The sequence below is a fragment of the Meriones unguiculatus genome, chromosome 8 (assembly GCF_030254825.1).
Source record: "Meriones unguiculatus strain TT.TT164.6M chromosome 8, Bangor_MerUng_6.1, whole genome shotgun sequence".
Classification (NCBI taxonomy): domain Eukaryota; kingdom Metazoa; phylum Chordata; class Mammalia; order Rodentia; family Muridae; genus Meriones; species Meriones unguiculatus.
The window spans coordinates 45,349,790-45,368,886 of NC_083356.1; the positions used below are offsets into that span (position 1 = coordinate 45,349,790).

General features: G+C 43.3%; 1 protein-coding gene across 1 annotated transcript in view; it reads right to left on the minus strand.

The window, feature by feature from the left end:
• Nucleotides 1–11,988: 11,988 nt before the first annotated feature.
• The window catches only part of Deptor (DEP domain containing MTOR interacting protein), a 144,586-nt gene continuing 137,477 nt past the window's right edge, over nt 11,989–19,097 (minus strand). The window contains exon 9 of the mRNA XM_021650066.2: nt 11,989–18,233. Within this exon, the coding sequence (XP_021505741.1) occupies nt 18,105–18,233 (129 nt within the window). The 3' untranslated portion in view covers nt 11,989–18,104. The remainder of the gene's footprint in view (nt 18,234–19,097) is intronic.

Below are 19,097 nucleotides of genomic sequence, written 5' to 3' on the forward strand. Positions count from 1 at the left end.
TAGCTCGGGCTTCCGTATTGCATAATAGCAGCATGTACACATGAGAATTGTTTGGAAATTTCACGATGCTCTCATTTCTCTCCTGGCTTCTCGCCATCAATATTGCTTTCTTGGCCAATGTCACATTAAAGTCAGATTCCAACATCCTCCCATGACTCAATATCTACTTTAGTGACTCATTATCCAGCTTGGGTCCTTTTATTTTTCCTTCCCTTTCAAAATTAATGTATATTAATTATTCAAAATAACGGATGCTCGCACCTCCGTGTGTGTGTGTGTGTGTGTGTGTGTGTATACATGTGCAGCCCAGAAGTTAACACTGATAATTGTTGCTTTTACCTTATTTTTTGAGATGGTCTTCCACAGAACCTGGAGCTTACTGATTTACTCAAGCCATTAGCCAGTGGGTACCAGGATCTGCCTGCTTCCATCGATCCCATACTGGAGTTGTGATGAGTGTCACTGTGCCAAGATCTTGTTCATTTGTTTGTTTGATTACATGGACACTGGAGATCCAAACTTGCACAGCAAACACTTTTACCGACTCAGCCATCTCCCCAGCTTCAAGACAGTGAATTCTATAATAACATTTTCATGTACATGTGCAGTGAACTTGGATCATATTGACCTCCACTCTCTTCTTATGTTCCTCCTCTCCCTTCCACTAGTCCCTTACCACTTCCCCAAAAGCCTCTGCCCGCTTTCTTGTCATTTTCTAAGCTAGACACCACAGTTGAGGGCGTTTTCTTGATATAAATTTCATGGCTCTACAATCTGCTTTATTCCCCTCTTTTGGCTTCTGAATGCATGATTTATTTACGTAGTCCTGCGCAGCTCACCACTGCCTCCTTAGTGCCTCTAGGGCACCGCACCATCCTTCAACCCAGTTAATATATAACTCAGCCTGCTTTGTCCCCTGTGGCCTTGGGCCATAGCAGAATGCTCCTTTGCTGTTTCTCTCAAAGCTCCGGCAGTAGGACACCCTGATTCATGTCTGATCCATGTTTCAGCTCTGCCGTGGTCACTGTGTAAACTGGAGTGCACCTCTCAGCAGGATGATGCTCTGTGGCTCTCCAGAACCTCCACACAGCTCTGCAGATTGCTTTCTTGGGTAAATCTTCTGCCTCACTGGATCATAGCTCGGTTGTAGAATGTGTTTAATTCAGTCTCCAGTACTGAACAACAAACAAATAAGAATTTACTGCCTTATTTGTTACTTATTTGGTAAATATATATACACATATATAGTAAATATATTTATACATATATATTGTAAATACACACACACACACACATATATATATATATATATACATGTATCCTCTTCTTTAATACCATTATGTTAAATATAAGGCCGACATAAGTTACAATAACTAACACACTCCCAGTTCTCAGTGCCTTGATACATAAAAATTTGTCTTCTGCTCAGCATAGCCTAGTGTAAGCCAGGGTACTCTCTTGCATTGATGACTCAGACAGGGATCCAAGACCCCACCCACTATGTGGCTTCTCTATCACGGAATCATCCTTTCTTTCGCCCAGCCCCATGTATATAGAGACAAGGAGGATAAGACCTCAAAGGATAATGTGTGTGTGTGTGTGTGTGTGTGCAGAATCGTGTGTGTACAGATGCACATATATGCATGTTTTTGTGGAGGTCAAAGATCAACCTTTGATGTCACTCCTCAAGACATGTCTGCCTAGTGTTTCTTTCAAGACAGAATTTTTCACTGGAACCTGGGACTGACTTAGGCTAATCCGGCTGGGCATTGCTCCCTGGCATCCTTCCCATCTCCATCTCCCTAGCACTGGAATTACAGCGTCTGCCACTATACTAGATTTTTTTACATGGGACTCAAACTGAGGTCCTCACGCTGTACAACAAGAACTTAACCAACTAAGCCACCTCCTCAGCTCTCACAGGATGTCTTTATAGACAGCTTTGCACATGGAATTTCTACTCATACACCATTAGCCAGAACTGCGTCTCCATTGTCCCACCTAGATGCACAGGAGGCAGAGACATGGATGCTTCCTTTGCGGCCAGAAAGAGGGAATAGGATTGATGAGCAGATGTCTCGCCAGCCTATCGCAGCTTCATTTCACAGTCAGTGTGAACTGAGAATAAAACTGCATAATGCCATCATCGATTTACTCTTTTTCCTTCAAACATAGAGTTCTACTATATAGCCAAGTTTGGCCTAAAGTTAACCGTCTGCCTGCATCTACCCCCTAAGTGCCAAGATTGCAAACATATGGCACTCTGTCCAGTTTATAAACTTACTTTAACAAGTAAAATGATACGGTATATGCCAAGTTTGTTGTAAGTATTTTACATGGATTATCTCATCTGATTTAATTTTGCAACAGTTCTGTGAAATTTCATAAGGATTAAACAAGGCAAATGTGAAAATGGCTGGTACCGAGAACTCATTTCAATCTTTTCAACATTCCATACTCCATGGAGAAACTGCCAACGTTAGAATATTAAAAGAGCATTTGGATGCTGTCTTTAATTCATATTTAACTCATACAAAATGAATAACTTATATGCTAGAGATTATGCCATATACATGTAAGTTTTTTATCACAGTGACAAATAACTGAGAAACACAGGAAGGAAGGATTGGCTTTGGTTCATGGTGGAACCATGGCAGGTTCCACTGACACTGGGCCTTCGGTGACATGGAACACCATGATGGAAGGATGTGGCAGAACACTCACCTCACTGAGGCCAAGAAGGAGAGAGACCCAGACATGGTGGCTCGTGTCTGTAACCCCAGCCCTTGGCAGGCTGAAGGAGGAGTTTGAAGGTAGCTTGGACTACATAGCAAGTTCAAGGTCAGCCTCCACCTGTTTCAAAGGAAAACAAAGATCCTGTTTCAAAGGAAAACAAAGAAAAACAGCCTCCACCAGGCACAGCGGTACACACCTGTGATCCAGCACACAGGGAGGCAGAGACAGGTTGATCACTGTGAGTTCGGAGCCAGCCTAATCTACAGAGCGAGTCCCGCACAGCCAGGGCTACATAGAGAAACCCTGTCTCAAAAAAATAGCTATGGGTGGTAGTGCACAGTGCACACCTGTGACCTAAGCATGGGGGAGACAGAGGCAGAAAGGTCAGAAGTTCAAGAACACCTGCTGCAGAGCAAAGTTGAAGCCACTCTGGGCTATGTGAAACCCTGTCTCAAAACAAGGCAATAATAACAAAAACAGACAGGAAGAGGGTAGGGCAAGATGTATCCTTCGAAGACACAAAATGGTCAGGTTCCTGTAAGCAGCCTCCACCTCCTGTCTCCCACCTACTAAAAATGCCATTAAAATTTGACTTTATCAGCGCATTAACCCATTGATGGCAACTAATCACTTAGGATCTAATCACTTCCATAAAGCTCTGGAAAGTGGCAGCTCACCCTTTAATGCACGAGCTTTTGGAGGCATTTCAGATATAATCCACTCAGAAAATATATATATTTTTTAAAGAAACCATACTATACTGGCATATTAAGATGAATTTGCCAGGGTCTTCAATTATAAGGACAAATAATCATGTAACAAAGCATGAAGATAGGTATGCCTAGAATCTGTGATTTAACAGTTTTTATCATCTACCCAAAATGGAATAGGAAGAAATTTGGGGTGATGTCATGCTCTTTTCTGCCCTTCCTTTCCCTGTAAAGCATTTTCCATGTCTGTTTCAGGTTGATCCCCGGCGTGTGGGCTTGCCTCAGCACAGCCTTCTGGGGCCTAGGTGCTGACCTTTGCTCTGTTTCCTGTCTTCCATCCTAAGGTTCTCTCACCCAGCCTCTGCACACGGATCCTGCAGCACAGCTTCCAGTACACGTCTTCACTCCTAGCCTCGAATTTATGCTCGCCCTGTTACTCCCAGCCACCCAGAGGACGGATGCTGAAGAGGCTGCCAGAAGCTGATAAGATTTTGACTGAAAATGGGGAAGGAAAGGATCAGAAAGGGGCAAAGTCGGTTGGTGGTCAAGGACAACAAAAGGCAAGGAGGATGAAAAGGAAATAGTCTTGCATTTTAATTTCCCAGTCTGCATACATTTTTTTAAAAGAGAAAAACACAAAACTGACTTGAACTTAATCTTGGATATAGAGACTTATGCGGAGAAATGCTTCCACCAAGTTCCTCTAACACTGTGGCAAGGATGCTTGACCCAGCTTCTCAACATGTCTTCCTGTAAGACTCTGAGACTCCGAAGTCTCAAGAAACAGCACAACAGTCTCGAGTCCCCAGTGGATTTGGATGTAAACTGGTGGTCAGGTAGGACTCCAGCGGAGAGTGCCTGAGGAGAACCCATTTAAGATTCATACAAGACAGCAGGACTGCATTGATTCCTGGGGCGTGAGTGTCGTCCACCACAATGAACTGGGAAAGCTGACTCTCTGCAGAGTAGGACATGCTAATTTAGAATCTGGTTCCGCTTTTCATCTGGTCTGTACAAGGGAGCTGGCTCAGTGATACACAGAACCTTTTCAGAGAAAGAAGGGAAGAAATGTCTCACCAGAAAGGCACTTATTGAAGGAGACACTATGGGAGCCTGTTGATAATCTCGCAGTGGAATTCCCTCTGGGGCATCACGGTTGGGAGTGAGAGATTCCAACAGGCACATGAGGGGCAGTCTCTGTTCATGAGAGCTGCGGCCTCCGTCCCTACAGAGCCCTCCCATTGTCTGACCCCAGAAGGCTTGCTGGACAAACCAATGTGTGCTTTGTTTCTGGACTTACTTGCTTTCATTTTTAAGATGTTTACGTCATCCTGAGTCACTCATGGCTGATGTGCACAGAGATATTTCCAAAGAGTGAGAACACTCAAGCACAAGGTTGAAATTGACTGACAATGTGTACATTCTGTGACCTTATCACATAGTCAGGAAGTCTTCTAAGAATGGCATGCATTGTGTTAAGCACATAAGTGCACAAGGACACTGGGTGTTTCTAATATTCAAACACTTATTTTATTGTTACCTTTCTTTCTTTCTTTCTTTCTTTCTTTCTTTCTTTCTTTCTTTCTTTCTTTCTTTCCTTTCCTTTCCTTTCTCTTCCCCTCCCATTTTTTTTGTTGTTTGTTTTTGAGAGAGTGTCTCTTTACATAGCCCTGGTTGTCCTAGAACTTGCTATGTAGACGAGGCTATTCTTAAGATCACAGCACTCCATCTGCCTCTGCCTCCCCAGCGCTGGGATTAAAGGCATGCACTGCCACATCTGCTACTTGATTTTTTATATGAGTTTGCCATAGTCAGTAACAGCAAGAATGATAAAATAAGCTTTCAGGAATCCATCGAAATACTTTACTTACCTAAATGAAAGCCAAGGCATTCTTCTTTGTGACTTCAATTTCATGAATTAAAATAAAGCCAACTAAAGTCCCAAGAACTCGTCAGGAATTGAAAGACAGTAGCAACTCTCACAGCTTAAGTGAAGAACGCCTTGTTTTCTTGTCAGATGTTGTGGGTGTCCCTCAGTTTATGTCTTGAAGGGATGAAAAAAGTCAAGAGACAGACCATTTAACCAGAAGTTTATTTAACAAAGCAGCAGTTTAGTTATTAAAGGTAAGCAGATCAAGGCAGGGTATGGTGGTGGTGGACATTTATCCCAGCACTCTGAAGGCAGAGGCAGGTAGACCTCTGTGAATTCAAGGCCACACTGGTTGAGTTCAGGACAGTGAGTTCAGGACAGCCAAGGCTATGTAGAGAGACCCTGCCTCAAAACAAAACAAAAAAACAAAGATAAGCAAAACACTCCAAAGATGGATTGAAGCAGGCTGTCCCTAGGTGGAGAACAGCCTAGTGGGCTTTGCATGGTAAGTTTTAAAGATTTTTTATGAATATTTATGAGATGAGTATTGGAGTATCCAGATTTAGGGCCCATGTAAAGAACTCAGTAGGAAAGCCTGGCCCTCAGCTCTGCCATCAGAAAAGGGAACAAGGGCTGCTATTCAGGGTCAAAACAACTTGAATTATAGTCTGATCTTAAGCAGCCCTATCCTCTCTTTTAGCCAATCAGATTAACTATCTCCTGCCCAGCTGCAAGCCATTTTGGTTACCTTCCTTAATGTTGCCAACCTCTTTGTCATGTTTTAACACAGACATTTGATTTTAGCAGAACAGTTGTACCGGTTGGGAGGCACAGAGCAGATAGAAGATGAAGATTGAAAAGTGAGGCTGAGTTAAAGGAGCACCAAGAGAGGCATTAGATGGTGGCTACTTGACCACACATTTGAGGCAAAATACAACAGTGATGTGCATAAAGCCCTCAGCAAGTATAGCTGCTGCTGCTGCTGTTGCTTTCCATGAAAAAGCTCTAGCAGCCTAAGGATTTGCCTCTGTTTCTATTCTGGTTCGAGGATTAAGTGTCTGTTTCAACAAATCACTTTGACCTTTGCCTCTGCAGTTTTGTTATGAGCTCACTTGATTTTCTCTGACCACCAGGGTCTCTGTTGCTCCACCAGATGTCAGCCTGACCTTGCTGCTGCCTTCAGGAGTCCCTAGGAAAATTAAAGGCACATAAGCCTGTTTCCCCAGAATGAACAAAAGGAGAGTTGAGTCTCACAGAGGGAAAGTAGAAGCAACATCAGCAAGACTTCCACTTCAGGAAAAGCTAGGAATTAATACAAATTTGGAGAAATTTTTTAATAAACACATTTTTTTTTATTTAACAAACATCCATCACATGGCCACTGTGAGCTGAAATATAAGGATTTCTTTCCTTATATTCAGTTTCCAAACTGAAGCTCTGTAAGGAGACTAGCAAAAATGAACACATTCTTTTATTATTATTACTATTTTATTGAATTTATTTACTTACTTACTTTACATCCCAATCTCAGCCCTATCCCTCCCTCTTGTCCTCCTGGTCCCCCCCAACACCTTTCTCCTCAGAAAAAGGAAGCAACCCCCTCCCCCCATACCAACCCACCCAAGCACATCAAGTTGCATCAGGACTACATGCATCCTCTTCTACTGAGGCCAGACATGGCTGCCCAGCGAGGGAAACAGGATCCAGAAGGAGGCAATACAGTTCACATCAGAGACAATCTCCCCAACTACCACTCTTCACTTGCTAGGGGAGCCACACGAAGACCAAGCTGCCCATCAGCTACATATATTTTGGAGGCGGAGGTCCAGTTTGTGTATACTCTTTGGTTGGGGCTTCAGTTTCTGTAAGCCCCCATGGACCTATTCCAAACAGACACTTAGGTCTCTCAGTGTTTTTCTTAACACTACTGAAACAACAGACCCCAAAGAAATGGAAATTTCCTCCCATAAGAAGGAAAAGGCCCCATTAAGACAGGAGAACTTTTCTCCCAAAAAGATTTCCCACAGTTCTAACAACTTGGCAGAGTACCTTACAGGATGACACAGGAGCCCAGACGATGATGGTGGGCAGGACCATGCCTTGACCGAGACTGCTTAGAAGTGCATAACCTTGGCCCTCTCACTAAATTCCAATCGCATCTTCTGCAGGACCCTGAAGACTTAGGAGGCTCCCTGGATCTTTTTGCCTTTCCCATGTGGCCACACTGAATAAACATCTTCCTTTTCTGCTTTCTACTATGAACTTGACTCCTTCAACTGACTTATTGAGGATGGGGGCTGGACAGGCTATGACTCCAAGTTTGAAAACAGCTCCAGAACTTATCAGGTTGTTTCCCCCCACCACCATAGTAATAAGCACTTAATAGTCAACATAGCCATGATATCCAGGTAGAAAGAGTGTCTGTTTTATAAGTAGGAGGAGATGAATTGACGACATGAAAAGTTCGTTCAGGTGCTTCTAGAACAGTAACTACAAAGCAGACTGATCAAAGTTAATACATTTCTAGTTTTGAGGCAAAGAAATTCCTAGGGAAATAAGCATGATGTGCAGGGGGGGCGGGGGGAGGTGGAAGGGGGAACAGGTGGAATCATGGTTTTGTGAGGTATACAGCATGACCACAGAAAAATGAGCCCCAGCTACTCACCTCACAGGAGAGGGGATGGGTGGTCCCCAGCTGCAAAGGAACAGAACCTGCAGTGTGGGGATGTGGCTAAGTCAGAGAGGGTTGGACCAGCATGCCTGCAAGCCTCAGTTCCAGCAGCAGCAGGAGGCGGTAGGGGTTGGGGGTGGGGAAAGCAGAAAAGCAGCAGCACTATGTCAGAAAAACCAGTAAGCAGGAAAAGTGACACAGCCCTGCAATCCAAGCACTCGGGAGGCTGAGCTTAGACTCCATCTTCAGCGCAGGATACACACTAAGACCCTGTCCCTAAAACAGAAGTTAAAAAAATTTAAAGGTGGTTTGTTCTCAAGGAACAAGGTTTGTTTTAGATTCCCCACCCCCACCCTCGTGTAAGTGCATGCCATGACCTTGTGCTCTTGGCTCTTGCCTGTAAATTGGGAATGTTATGAGTACCTGTCATGGAATTGTTATAAATCTTCCATAGAAAATATTTAGCAAAGCAACTGGCATATATTTAGAATGCAATAAATATTAACTTTTAAATGTGCAAGTGTGGTGCTGGGGTTAGCACTGAGTTCTTGTAAAAGCCGAACAAGTTTTCCACCACTAAACTATATCCACTGACCTAATATTACCTACTACTTCTGATTTCTACTCTTTCTCTCTCCTCTCTCTCTCTCTCTCTCTCTCTCTCTCTCTCTCTCTCTCTCTTCTCTCTTTTTCTTGACAGAGTCTGGCCGTGTATCCCAGGCTGTCCTCAAATCCCTGATCCTCCTACTTGAGCTTCCTGAATGCTGCCTGAGATCTGAGGCTCGGTTCCTACTGGCTCTTTCTAAGAATGTTTCTCTGTTCTCAAAATGGCTCCCAGAACCAGCAAATGCATAAGGTGTCTCAGAAATTTTAAAAATATTCTATTATGCTTGCTGTTTCCCCTTGTAGACTCTGCCAGGAGAGTGTGCCTGACACCCCCCCAAAACAAACAAACAGGCCAAGAAGCCACTGAGTAAATAGGTATGAGTAAATAGAATGAGTGGGTTACTTGTACTTGTGTTAAGAAGACACCAAATCTGCTTTTTAGAAACTTCTGCCATGTCAAATGGAAAGCGTTAGAACTTTTACCTTAGATGCAGCACATACTGGGGGTGAAAAGTCTTCAAAAAACAAGGGTTCTTTGTGTTTCTTAACTTCCTGACAGGCGTTCTCCGCCTTCCATGTGCCTTAGAGCTAGCTGTGCTTGCTTGTTTTCTTCTCTCTCTGCTGTAACATTTCGGATCTGGGAGTTCCCCTTGCTTAATATTTAACTAGCCAGGACGTTCCTGCGCCACATAGACCAGCAGGGTTGACTTCAAGGACTGCGAGCCTGCTTCCGCAACTTGCACAGCCGCAGAAACACACAGATCTTACATAATCTGGCCTTACCCTGTTTCAGCCATCCCCACCCAGACATGGCCAATGTTAAAGTAACAGCAAACCCTACAGTGCCCAGGCCATCCGATGCCCCGCCCAGTCAGACTGGACCACAAGGTGCCACTCTCCACCTTCATTACGCCCTTGTCAGGAAGTGATCTTTGTGGACCCAAGCGTGGCTGACTTCCAGAAACGGGTTTAATATTTAACCCCAAGGGAGCAAAGAACAATGAGCAGGAAATAAGTCCCACTAAGCAAAGATAGAGCCACAGAGCACGAAAAGGTAAAGTTAAAAGTTGTCAAGCTCTGGAAGGAAGGAAAGGAGACTCTTAAGTTCTTGACAGAGCGAGTCCTTATTTTTCCGGGTGCTTTGTGTGACATCCCAGCAAGCAGCAGCCTGTGCTCCCGCTTTCTGACCACGGAAAGCCTGTGTGAACAGAAGCCCTGGGAGGTGGTGTGGCTTACGTCATCCTAGCATGACTCTCCAACACCTCTAGACTTAGAGGCCGCCCCCGGAAAAATGATGTCTCAACTAAGGTGTGTTCAGGACAGGAGACTTCACTGTAATCAAGACTAAATCTCCAATATATCCGGGGAGTTGTAGCTGTGGGATATCCGAACTGCAACTCCACACATGCTAATTACTTTATTGCTTTTCTAACAGGCTATAAAACTCCTTGGAGTCTGACACGGCAGGAAATAGATACTGCTAAGCAGTCTTGTGAAATTATTTCACATGGAATTTTAAAGTACTTTCTTAGTGTGTGTGCATACGATGTGTGTATGTGTGGGTGCGTGTGTGTCTCAATGCAGGAGCGCTTGCAGGTCAGAGGTCAACTTGTGGCGGACTGGTCCTTTCCTTCTACCATGTAGGTTTTACGCAGGATCAAATTCAGTCACCAGAGTTGGTAGCAAGGCTCTACCTTGCTGAACATTTTAAGTTTTTGTTTGTTTGTTTGTTTTTGTTTCTCTCTGTAGCCTTGGTTGTCTTGGACTACCTTTGCAGGACCAGGCTGGCCTTGAACTCACAGAGATCCGTCTGCCTCTGCCTTCCAGAGTACTGGGATCATAGGAATGTGCCATCACCTCCAGTGACACATTTTAAGTTTTAAAGGTTATGTTTGGTTAGTTATCTCCACCTAACTTTTAATTTTAGCTGATTATGATTTGAATTTAGGTAGAAAAAAAAAGGACCAAAAAATGTAGACTTGCTATTAGCATTCTTGAGTTGGACAGTGCTTTATGGCATTTCACCACATCTTGCTTTCTTTTTCTCTTGATATGCTCACTGGTAGATCATGCCAGGCTCTAACTCATGGCAAACTTCCTGATCAGCCTCAGTTTCCTGGAATACAGGCACAAGCCAACAATGTCTGGCCCTATGATTTCATATTACCCCATCAGTGGAGACAAACTTCTACAGGTGGCCCCTGAGGAATAAAACAGTGGGTGCAGGGACATGCTTCCAATGTCCTTAAGGCTCACCTTCAGTGCCTAATAACCAAATCCTCAGTAAGGTTTCTTGAATGAATGAATGAATGAAGACTGAAGTAGATAAGTGACAGAAAAATTTAATGTCTTTTAGGTGATATTAACGCATCTGAAAAGATACTCTCTTCTATACCTGCACTTAATTCCCAAACACAGAATTATGTCTTTATCAGCTGATTGAAAAAATCATGAGAAGTTAGATGCATAGGGTAATACCTGCAAACAATGCCCTTCGAGATCTGAAGTCCCTGGAGAAAGATTAAAGTTTCCCCAGCCTGACCGAGCAGGATGTCATGATTATGGTGTCCTAGTATTGCAGATTCAGGGCCAAAATGACCTGGGCTTTCTTTAGCCCATTAGTAGCCATTTATCATCAATCTTTGTACCGGCTCTTCTACCCCTTTATTAAAAATATGTTTATTTTATGTGTATGAGTGTTCTTTCTGCATAGCAGAAGAGGGCATTTGATCCTATGGGACTATAGTTATAAGTTGTGAGCTAACATGTGAATGCTAGAATTGAACTCAGGAACTCTGGAAGAGCAGCCAGTGCTATTCACCCCCGAGTCATCTCTCTAGCTCCTGACCTTCAGCTAGAATATTGTGGAATATTTTAATCCTCAAACTTAGGAATATCATCAGCTTGAATCTGAGACCCTTAGCATACAATTCCCTGCTTTACTGTCATTGCTGCCTCAGATCCACACTAAAGTACCTGAAGGCACTGACTTATGACTTTTTTAAAAAAAGATTTACTTTGTGAGCCTGATCATATCTGCATACACACACACACACACACACACACACACCTCACAACACACTTTGTGTATACTGTGCCACACTTATACAGGCACCTACTGTTGTGCTTTGTAGAGTCACCAGCAAAGGGACCCAGTGATGTGACATCAAATAAGTAAAGAGAAAACTTTTTAGTGCAGTTTTCCAGGCAGAAGTCCTTCAAAACATATCTATCCTGAACATACTCACAAGGGGACATTTGGTTCCTTTCACAAGTAAGAAAGGGCCCGATGTATCTTCTGTGTTGACTCAGGAGATCAGCTTGAAGGGCAGACCTTTCTTTGGACAAAAAGTGGCCAATTTGTTTTAAAAGAGAAAAAGCCAAGACTTAAAAAGTCATTTTAAAAAATGTAACATTTATTTCATGCTATACCCCTGTGTTTTCGTACAATCATCTTAAGTATTATGGTACAATTTTAATAAAGATAGTGAATCACTCTCACCAAATTTTAAAATAAAGCTCTGTATTAAGTACTTTTTAACTCATCTGATAATACTACATGTGATCGTTGATATGAACTTCATTTTGGCACACAGCTCATTTGTCCTTTTGGTACTGCAATGAAGAAGTATGCGTTATACCCGAAGTTCAGGTGACGGGAAATCATGATTAATGTCAACAATCAATTCAACAAGTCAGCCACACCGAAGTGCTCTACAGGTAGTTATTCTGATCATTTGTAGTCAAATTAAAACAGAATTCTTAGCAGCTTGCAGAGAAGAGTCAGTACCAATGGTTCAAACTAGGCCTTGAAAGTTGATCATCTCTACAATACATCTGAAAGGAAAGATTTGGAAACTCAAGACCCCTATTTGAATGGATAGCAGTGATATCCCTAAGCTTGGTGTCTGTCCTTCCAAAGCGGCCACTTGTCACATGATGGTGTGAAGTCAGCAACACCTCATCTAAGCAAAGATGGCTTGTCCTCCTTGTGTTACCTACCATTTCTCAAGTAGTCTCCTTAATTATTACATCTTCTGGGTATCACACATAGCCCAAATTATTAATTTTTAGACAGGGTCTCTGTGTATAGCCCAGGATAGTCTCAAACTCCATTCTCCAGCATGAGTCTTCTCCTTGCTGTGGGCTGCCATGCCCAGTTGTAATTAAACTCAGAAGGCAGGAACAGCCCAAAAGGCAACAGCAGTTTCCATTCCAATAAAAGATGGCCTTCTAATTTACACATACTGTACTAATGAAGAAACAAAAACAAAAATTATCTCCCTTTCCATCATCAAAACATAAACATCACACAAACATCTAAAAATCTACATTTTTTTTATGAGTTTTGTTTTTGAGACAAAGTCCTGTAGCCCAGGCTGGATGTAAGCTCATGGCAATCCTCCTGCTAGGAATACAGGTGTGAGCCCTCATGCTTGGCTTTGAAAGTATTTAAAAGAACAAGAAGGAACTTGTCCAAGGTGTGCAGGGAAATGTTATCTCAAGCAGTAAATACTGTTTCCTCTTTGAAGATCACAGGTACACAAAGATAGATGAAAACCACACAGGCAATGGTAGCTCAGTCTGGGAATTCTAGCCCTCCGGAGACTGAAGCAGGAAGATTGCTGTGAGTCTAGTCTATGCTTTATAGTACAGTATGTTCCCAGCCAACAAAGGATATGATATTCCCTTTCCTTCCCAGATACCTGCTGACACTTTTGGTTTTTGAGTACATCATGCTATATGCTTGTTTTCAGCTGCATGACGCTGTGCTGCAGATCGCTCTGTACCACGGATGGAAGGCAGGAGGCTCAGAAGGCATTCAGCTCCTACCCGACAAGCTTCACAATTCTGGTTTGAGCATAACATTGTTTTAGGCCTCATTTGTTGGTCAAATGAAGAGATTAAGCTGGCATCTTAAGGTCTATGGACTCGGAAGGTTTCATTAGAAACCCAGCTTCAGACATTTCAATTCCACCTGATGAGTAGATAAGAACTTGAGCCTAAAGCTTTCAATACGGCTCCTTCTTTGCATCTGTTTTTAGAGAATTAAAAATGGGCACAGATTCTATGCAAGTTGCATAAAAGGTGATATCTATTTCTCCACTCCTGTTTCTGGGCTAGTTTTATTTATTTATTTTTAAAGATTTATTTTCATTGTTTGTATATGGGTGTTCTGCATGCCTATATGTCTGTGCACCATGTGTGTAGCTGGTGTCCATGGAGGTCAGAAGAGCAGCCCAGATCCCTTGGAACTGGAGTGACAGCCAGTTTCATGCCATTGTGGAGGTGCCAGAAATCAAATTTGGGTCTTCTGGAAGAACAATTTGGAATCTTAACCACTGTGCCTAGAGCTAGTTTTATAGTTTTATGTCTTGGTTCATAAAATGGTGTGAAAGTCAAAGTGTTCAATTTATAAGCCAAAGGAGAGAAGGTTGTAGATTCTTTCTAGGTTATTTGGGGCTGTATGACCTGGAACTGTGGCAATCCAACTCAGAACAAAGTTGGTTTGGAGATGTATGCATGAGGCCACCTGTGTTAGAAAGATTTCTCTCTCTATGACAAGATACCTATGATAACCAACTGATAATGAGAAAGGTGTTATTTTGGCTCACAGTTTTTGAGGTTTTAGTCCATGATTGGCCCCATTTTTGTACTAACTCACCTTTGAGGCATATGGTAAGTTAGGACAATGGGAGCAAATGGTGGAACCAAATTACTCATCTCATGGCCAAGAAGAAAGAGGGCTTCCCCCTACCCCCATCAGTTACCTGTGGTTCTATCACTAGGTCCTATAACACATGAGACAGTATCTCATGTCACCCAGCTTGGCCTCAGACTTACTCTGGTACCAAGGCTGCCATTGAACTCCTGATCTTCCTGCTTCCACTTCCTAAGTACTGACATGTGTGGCTGGTTCTCTGACCTCCCAGTGTTCGCCTCCCTGGTGAAAAGAACTTGTTAATACACAGGCTTTTGGAGGACATTCAAGATTCAAAAGACAGCACTTCTAAGAGCAAAAGGCCTCAGGCACTTGCACATTGAATACAAATGTGTGCATAGACCTACTGGCATCTTTGGGGCAGTGGTTGGTCATGCCAACCAAATGCTGACAGCCCATAGAGTCATGAACAAATAAATGATGCTGTTAGAGGCTATAATTTGGGGCTTGCTGATCAGACAACAGTGAGTAATGAATGTGCTACTCTGGGTTAGGGACAGATAAAGGCAAGAAATACATTGGATACCAAGACACAGCCCCCATTCTGCAATATGCTGAGGGTCTATGTAGAAAGACTGACATGTGACCAAGGAATGACACTGTAAATGTCATTGTGCTCCAATTTAGGTCTGAATAAGATTTATGGGTCTGTGGGGATTTGGAGAATTTAGAAGGGGAACATCTTTGGGAGCCTGGCAAAGATTTCTCTAAGGAGATGACAATCAAAGGATCTAATGATAATTTTACTCAGCAAAGAGGGAGAAATACCATGTGTGCAAATGCCGAATGAGTGAGAAAGGGTCCTAGGAGCCAGTGGAATAGTCACTAATCATATATGAGGCTGTGTGTATCTGTCTGTGTGTGTGTGTGTATGAGAGAGAGAGAGAGAGAGAGAGAGAGAGAGAGAGAACTCAGGGCCAAAAGATATTCCTTGAGGAAAGAGAACTAGAATGGGTTTGAAGACAAGCTATGCCACATAGCAAGAAGCTATCTTTGCTTGTTTTTCAAGACAGGATTTCTCAGTGTAACCTTGGCTGTTGTGAACTACCTCTGTAGACAAGGCTGGCCTCAAACTCACAGAGATCCACCTGCCTCTATCTCCAGAGTGCTAAGATTAAAAAAAAAAATGTTCTCTGGCACTTGACCTTTACATTGAGGATGAACGGAACCAAATAAGAAAACAATAGAACTGTTCTTCACTCCCTCTCTGATGGACAGGAGGCTGTGTGGAGAAAATAGCTTTTTCTGTGTGTTACTTTGCCTAAAGGGAAATGATAAGATCTAGGGTTCAAGGCAAAGAGCATTTGGAGGTGAGCAGCAAGAATATAATACTATACAGGCACTGCTTCCTCTTTTATCAATCAAGGAAAATCTAGAGATGAAGAACATCCTGAGACTCATCTTTTAAGGTGTTATCATATCTGAGAGCAGTGCTGTATGCCTGTAATCCCACTTAGGCTCAGGAGCTTGACACTCTGCCTCAACACACACATACACATATAAACACACAAACATGAGGGCCATGTGTAAGATCTCCTACTTAGTGGCTAAGCTGTTTTGAGGATAACGAACCAGCCTGTCTATGAGTGGGTTTCCTCATGTATAAAACAGGTGAGGATGGTATTGGCCAATAAAACAACAAAAGCCTGAGGGTCTTAGCGTGGCACAAAGTGAGCGCTGAATTCATGACCTCTAAACAGGAAGTCTGGGCAGACAGGCCAAGGGGCCTCAGCATTGACGAAAAGGGCTGTGTGACACAGCAGTTATGGCAGGTGAACTTAGAGAACATCCTTGAATTTGCTCAGACCTAGTCTCCCTACCTGAAAAATGAGAGTAATAATACCTATCTTAAAAGGCTGTGACAAGGAGTGAAAAAGAACATGGGCAACGAATGCTACGCACAGAGCCCTGCTCATGGCATAAACACCCATACATGGAGAGCCTCTCTCCCAAACACTGACAATATTAATGTCAGCCAACTCATAGCACCTCAAAATCCTATTTTCTCACTAAAGGTAGAAAAATTGGACTAGCATATACATACAGATATGGAATCCATTCCACCAGTACCAATGAAGGATGATCACCTCCCACCGAGAAACCACTGAGGCACAACACTACCATTCTGTTAATACATAATAAGAACGTAGCTTCTCTGTTCAAAACTCATTATGGAAAATTACTCTTATTTGGTACTTTGAGGAATGACCTCTACATAACAATACCCCAAATGTACTCCCTTGCCCCTCCTGGGTTTTTTGAGACAGGGTCCCAAAGCTCAAGCCCCCTTTGAACACCTGACCTTTCTGTCTCCACTTTCCAGGGTGCTGGGATTACAGGAACATGGTCCCGCATCTGGTTCTGAGGAAGTCTTTTCTAGATCAAAGAAACATGCAGGGGTAAGATGAAGAATTCTAACCCAAGATGGAGATTGCAGTGGCAAGCAGACTCTTCAGTGAGTAGTACATCCCCTGACCTTAGAAGGCTTGTAAAATCCAGGCTAAGAAGGCATTTGAACTTTCAAGTTTTGATGCACTAAAGCCAAGTCTCTTAAAAGTGGACGCTTGCAAAGTGCAATCTTGCTGGAGGTTTGGGAAGTTTGACTTTGAGTCTTAACATGGGTACATGGGTAGGGACAGATCTCTTTGCTTTCACAGTCAGTACATTTCAAATAAACCCCAGAAAGCTGCTGATTTATGGGGAAAAACCAACCAGGCCCAGGAAGAGAAAAGAGAGACACGCTGTTATAGATAGAGTCCTCTGTCCATCCCCACCACTCATGACACAGCATTTTGTCTCATTTTTCACCTCATGCCATAACTGAAACTGGGCAAGCTGAAAGTTAGTGATAAAGGCAGAAATTTAAGGAAAGTCAATAGCTGGAGCCACTTACCAAGGCAGTGCTCCCCTTACCCTCCTCCCCCAAAAATAAAACTATCGAGGAAGAAAGTTCCTTTGTGATGATGGCCTTTAAGCTGTTGAATGCGTACAAACCTTCCTGGGAAGTCTCATCAGCTGGTCACATTCCTAGGGATGTTGCTTTAATTTTAAGCTGCCTGAAATCTAGACCTACGTAACAGCTCCAGGCTCGTTTTGGTGAAAACACTTTTAGTTAACGTGGGGGTCTCACTATATTGCCCAGGCTGGCCCAACCACCAGAGCTCCAGTCATCTTCCTGCCTCGGCATCCTAAGCAGCCCGGACTGCAGGTGCTGTTTGATCACTCCTGCCACGAAAGCTCAATGGACCTGATGTAAACTCTGTACTAGCTACCCTACGAACGTCTAAAAATGGCATTTTTTCCCATGTTGCTATTTCAGTTTTTTGACAACTTTCTGCAAACATGAAAACCACTGATTGAGAACTACAAACTGGGCTCTAGTAAGACAATTCCACCCTGTGGGAAACTATTTCCCTACCATCATCTACGAATGTGTGCGTGCGTGTGTGTGTGTGTGTGTGTGTGTACATGCGCAAGTGCACAAACAACACTCGTCGGGCACTCGTGCTCGTGCTGGTAGCTAAGGCTGGCCTTGAACTTGCAGCACTCCTCCTGCCTGCCTTGGCCTCCTGAATGCTAGGATTATAGACTTGAGCCACCACACTCCTGCTGTGTTTTGTTTTTTAAGATGTGTTACCCAGTTCTTCCACACTCAAACAGTGTATGAAGGTCAAGGTGTGTATAGACAGAGGAAAGATCTGTATGTCCCATTATCCGTTTCTCTGGCAGTCTCGTCATGCCACTGCTGTGTAGTTCTGGGCCAGGGCACCAGCAGGCATGTCTCCTCACTCAGCAGTCTAACTCCTCCATGACTTCCATGACGATTGTCCTTGGACCTGTCAGAATCAGGTTGCTCACGGTGCGGTAGTCTACATTCAGCACGTTGAGGCCATTGACAGAGACGACAAACTGACAGACCTAGAGGGATGACAGAAGGGAAGAAGTCAGTTTGGGTTGGGGATGTAGCTTAGTTGATAAAGTGCCTGTCCAGCATTCCCATAATACCAGCACTTGAGGGGGGGAGGCAGTAGATTCAGAAGTGGTTATTCTAGGCTACATAAAATGGTCAAGGGCAACCGGGGATAAATGAGATCCTGTCTCAGATAAAGCGACACAGAGACAGACAGACTGAAAGACAGACACACAGACACACTCACCGACAGACAGACCGCAGACAGACTGAAAGACAGACAAACACACACGCATGCACACATGAACACACACTACTATGCTTGTCAGTTTTTTCAGAGACTTTATAAACAGTGTGTGGCCCAAACAGGTAAAAATCATTTTTAAGATAACCTCATCTAGCTAGCTACTCAGATTCAACAGTTTCTAAATGGGTACAGTTTTCCTACAGGGCAGGACAGAAAAAGCGTTCATTTTAGTATTTCACAAAAACTGGGCTTAAATCCTAACTCTGAATTTTATTAGCTTACCTTAGTTAATTACGTTTCTCAGCTTTATTTCCATCTACTGTGCAGTACCTACCTCGTACAATTGTTGTGAGAATTAAGACAGAGTACATAAATCTTCTGTTATAGTGGGCCAACCTCTGGGGACTCAGATTCTCATAGTGGTTATGCCTACAGACGTAATTATTTATATGGACTTGGTATTAATCTTACTCTCCTTTCCTACACCTGTTGCTCCTACATGATTGTTAATAGTGTCACCTTTCCTGGCACCAAACTGTGCTGTGGGATGCGGGATTGCTTCAGGTGGCCCACAATAGAAGACCTTATGCCTCATGCGGGCTCTGAGAAGAGCTTTTTGCCAGCT